Below are 3,589 nucleotides of genomic sequence, written 5' to 3'. Positions count from 1 at the left end.
GGGGCAGGGGTTGGAGCTGGAGGAGCTTTAAGGTCTGTTCCAACACAAACTACTCCATGATTGTATGATCCTATGGCCGTCACCCATCCCAAGCGTGGGGTGGGAATGGTGCCTGTGGCGGTGGTTTCTGTATGTGGTAGGTCACAGTCACAGATCAGGGGTGCTGCAGGGAGCACGTGGCATCGCAAGGGAAGGAGAACCAGAGCCCTACCTCTCACTGGCCCGTGGGGGACTTGGCAGCATCGAACATCTTCTTCCGTCCCTCCATCCCTGACATGGCCTCCACGTTCTTGCGCCAGTCACCCACTTCCACAGGGCGCTCCTGCAGGGACAGGGGTTGCAGTGGCCATGGATGGGGTGTCCAGCAGCCCCACACTGTCCCACCCCACTGCACAGAGCCATCAGCCCCAAGCAGCACAGGGAAGGTTGCAAACACCCTCTCCATCGGACCCAGCTCTGCCACTTGGGAGCATGGCCAAGTGTCTGCTCTGCCAACCCACGAGCATCCATCGATCACAAACCGTGTCCCAAAATCATCTCATGACATCTAAACTAAACTCTGATCCATTCACCACTGGCGCTGAGGGCTGCAAACACCGTTCTCTATGCAAAGGGCTGAGATGTGCTACAGAAGAACAAGAAAAGTCAGAAAAATCAGTTGAAAATTAAGATTTCATCTGATCTGCTGAGCTGGGACCAAACTGCAAAACCCCTTTGCGGGGAGGCCCTAGGAAAGGGGCACAGCTCTTGCCCTTGGGTGCCTGCACACCCCAGGCAGGTTTAGGTGTCATTCTCTGTCTCTGGTAGACTTTCTTCTCTCACATCTCTGCAAAGCTGGTGTGATGTGGGCCATGTATTTCAAGCCAAATGTGCTTGCTGGGCTGGCTCTGCCTTATCTAATCTGGGTTTGGGAATTTCCCGAGTGTTTTCTGGGCATGATTGCACTGAACAGGAGCTCTCCTGGTTCCCTACAAGACCAAAACCCAAAGTCTCTGCAAGCGCAGCTCAAAAGACATGCCAAGGGCGCCCCAACTGAAAGACCCCCCCATGCTCTGGGAGGGAAGAACACCATGAACACAGTCCTAAATCTCACTTGTTATCGTCCACCAGGTACCTGGCCCAGTCAAACTGCTCCCATGTGGTCCTGCAATGGGCTCATCTACACAAAGACCGCCCTGCGCTATTTCTGAGGTTACAAAGGGTGAACAACAACCCACGAAGGCTCCAGAGGGGACCTTGGAGAAGGGCAAGAGCATCCCTAGGAGGTGCCTCCATCTCTGGCCTCCAGCAGAGTCACCCACCTTCTCCGTGTCCTCCTTCTTGACAGACTTCAGGTTGGCTCTCAGATCCATGGACACCTTGTGCTTGGAGCCCAGCAGAGCCCTCAGCATGGCATCGGCGGAGACACGGCCCCGCCGCAGGGGGGGTCGCTTGAACTTCCCTCGGAGATCGAGCACTTTGATTTTCAGGTCTTTAATCTGCAAGTTGGAGAAAGGAGGAGGAGCAGGAGGTCACCGCGCGGCCGCCTTGTGTGAACTAGGGCTCTGTGCCTCCCCTGCAGAAGCTCTCAGACACACAAGGGGTGACCAGGAGAGGAGGAGGTTGCCTTGGACCCAGTGGACAGTTTGAATTCCCTGAGGCAGGGATGAACCTTGAGCAGGGCAAATGTCTTGCAGGGCAAATACCAACCCCGGTGCAGGTCCCACATCCAAGCTCAGCCCAGTCCCTGACAGACCCCAAGCTACCAAGTGGATTGGAGTTAACATAGGAGCAAACTGCCCATCTTGCCTCCTACCTCCCGGGTGTTATGGTTGCATTTCGCTTCGATGTCATATCTCTCTTCATCCACAATTTCAACCTTCTCGTGCAGCTCCCTGCACAGGTCCTGGGGGACAAGCACAACAGGAGAGCAGTGAGCAATGACCCTGCGTGTTCCCAAGGACCTCACTCCACCCTCAGACCTGAGAAATACCTGGAGCTGGCTCAAGGAGAGCCCGCTGGTGCGCAGTGGTGTGATGCGCTCAGACAGGTACCTCTCCTTCTCTGCCTGCTTGTCCACGATCTCCTGATCCCACTCCTCCTTTGCTTTTGCCAGCATCAAACTCTACAAGCACAAGTGTAGAAATGTGAGCAGACGGGTTCCTCTGTTCCCCCTGAGCATCCTCACGTATCGTCTGTAGGATAGGACGGGCCTGTCTGCCTCTGAACCCGCTGCCTGCTGGAGCTGTGCTCCCCACGTCCCTGTGCTGCTGCAGCACACATCAAACAACCCCTACACCTTTCGTGTGGTGGCCCTGAAGGCGCGGGAAGCAGCGTGGCTGGAGGCACCGTGGGGCTGTGCTCGCGATGGTCCCGATGGATGCTGATGTCAGCACTTTCTCTGCATGGGTTTGCTCTGCTGGGGCATTAAATGGTTCTCCCAAGCCACAGCCCGGGGAGCTCCCAAGCTGATGCTGCAGAGCTGCTGGTGCACAAACACGAGGTCTGCGGCTTTGGAGCTGAAGGCGTCAGAGTCTCTCCCCACCTCAGCAAAGGGGACGGGAGGGGAGGCTTGTTTAGCGCATGGACCACAAAGCCCACATGAGTGAGGATTTGTGAGAAGACAAGAGGTGGGACTGGGAGCTGCTCCCCAAGGCCCATTCTTCTGCTGCTCCTCATGGCTGTCCCACCGACCACGCACCCAACCCCGGCTCCTTTTCCCCAGCAAGTTAAACCCCAGGGAGTTTCCAACCCTCAGGACTCACCTTCAACAAGAGCTTGCGTGAGGCTGTGATCTTGGATTTTCTCTAGGGGAAAGGGGAGGGGAAAAAGAAACAACAAACTTTGAAAACAAGCTCACAGCAAACTCAGAGCAGCATCGGGATGGCTCCCGAAAGGAGAAGCACTTACCTCCCTGCAGGCAGGCATGTGTTCAGGAAGGAGCAATGAGGAACAAGAGAAGAGAACAGGGCATCAGTGAGTAAGAGTCAAAAAGAGGGGACAGTCAGAGAATAGTAGAATCACAGACGTGTTTGTGTTGGAAGGGACCTTAAAGCTCAACCAGTTCCAAGCCCCTGCTCAGGGGCACTGCTCAGAAAGCCAAAATGCCATTCAAACATGGCACAGGAACTGTCACTGTGCCCATGGTGCCAGCCCCAGCTCAGTCCCTGCAGTTCGGACCACGACACCCTCATTCACAAGGTCCCTGTGGAGCTGGGGCTGGCACCCAGGATGCTCGGATCCTGCTCAGGTTTGCAGGGCTGGGGCACCTCCGTGTCATCGCCCAGTGAAAGCTCTGCAGGGAGGTTTCTCCCTTCTGTTCATCCTGGGGAATAGGTTATACCCGTACCATGTGCTGCCACAAAGAGCCTTGCCGCAAAGCGGGTGGTGCCCACCTCAGATCCCTGTGCAGGGATCTATAAAAGCTTTGAATTGGGACATTGGAATCACTAATGAATTTGATTTGAAGATAGTTTTTGCCATGGGAATGGCACAGAGGTCTTGAGCACGGGCTGGTCTCCCAGCTGAACCCTTCCAAACACGGACACGCTCAGCCAGCACAAGCAGCCCTTGGCCAGACCAGGATTTGGTGGAATCCAAAGGGAAGTGG

At 55.5% G+C, this 3,589-nt stretch overlaps 1 protein-coding gene across 1 annotated transcript; it reads right to left on the bottom strand.

Moving 5' to 3' along the window:
• Positions 1 to 214: 214 nt before the first annotated feature.
• LOC104408597 (troponin I, slow skeletal muscle) lies at positions 215 to 3,383 on the bottom strand. Its single transcript, XM_010018248.1, has 6 exons — positions 3,375 to 3,383; positions 2,745 to 2,786; positions 1,973 to 2,104; positions 1,796 to 1,885; positions 1,302 to 1,478; positions 215 to 322 (listed from the first exon to the last, which is right to left on the bottom strand). The coding sequence occupies exons 3-6, from the start codon at positions 2,096 to 2,098 to the stop codon at positions 215 to 217; spliced, it is 501 nt and encodes a 166-aa protein (XP_010016550.1). The 5' UTR covers positions 2,099 to 2,104; positions 2,745 to 2,786; positions 3,375 to 3,383.
• Between the last annotated feature and the right edge of the window lie 206 nt (positions 3,384 to 3,589).

The sequence above is a fragment of the Nestor notabilis genome, unplaced genomic scaffold (assembly GCF_000696875.1).
Source record: "Nestor notabilis isolate BGI_N333 unplaced genomic scaffold, ASM69687v1 scaffold18277, whole genome shotgun sequence".
In the NCBI taxonomy this organism is placed as follows: domain Eukaryota; kingdom Metazoa; phylum Chordata; class Aves; order Psittaciformes; family Psittacidae; genus Nestor; species Nestor notabilis.
This window is presented reverse-complemented; position numbering and strand designations above follow the sequence as displayed.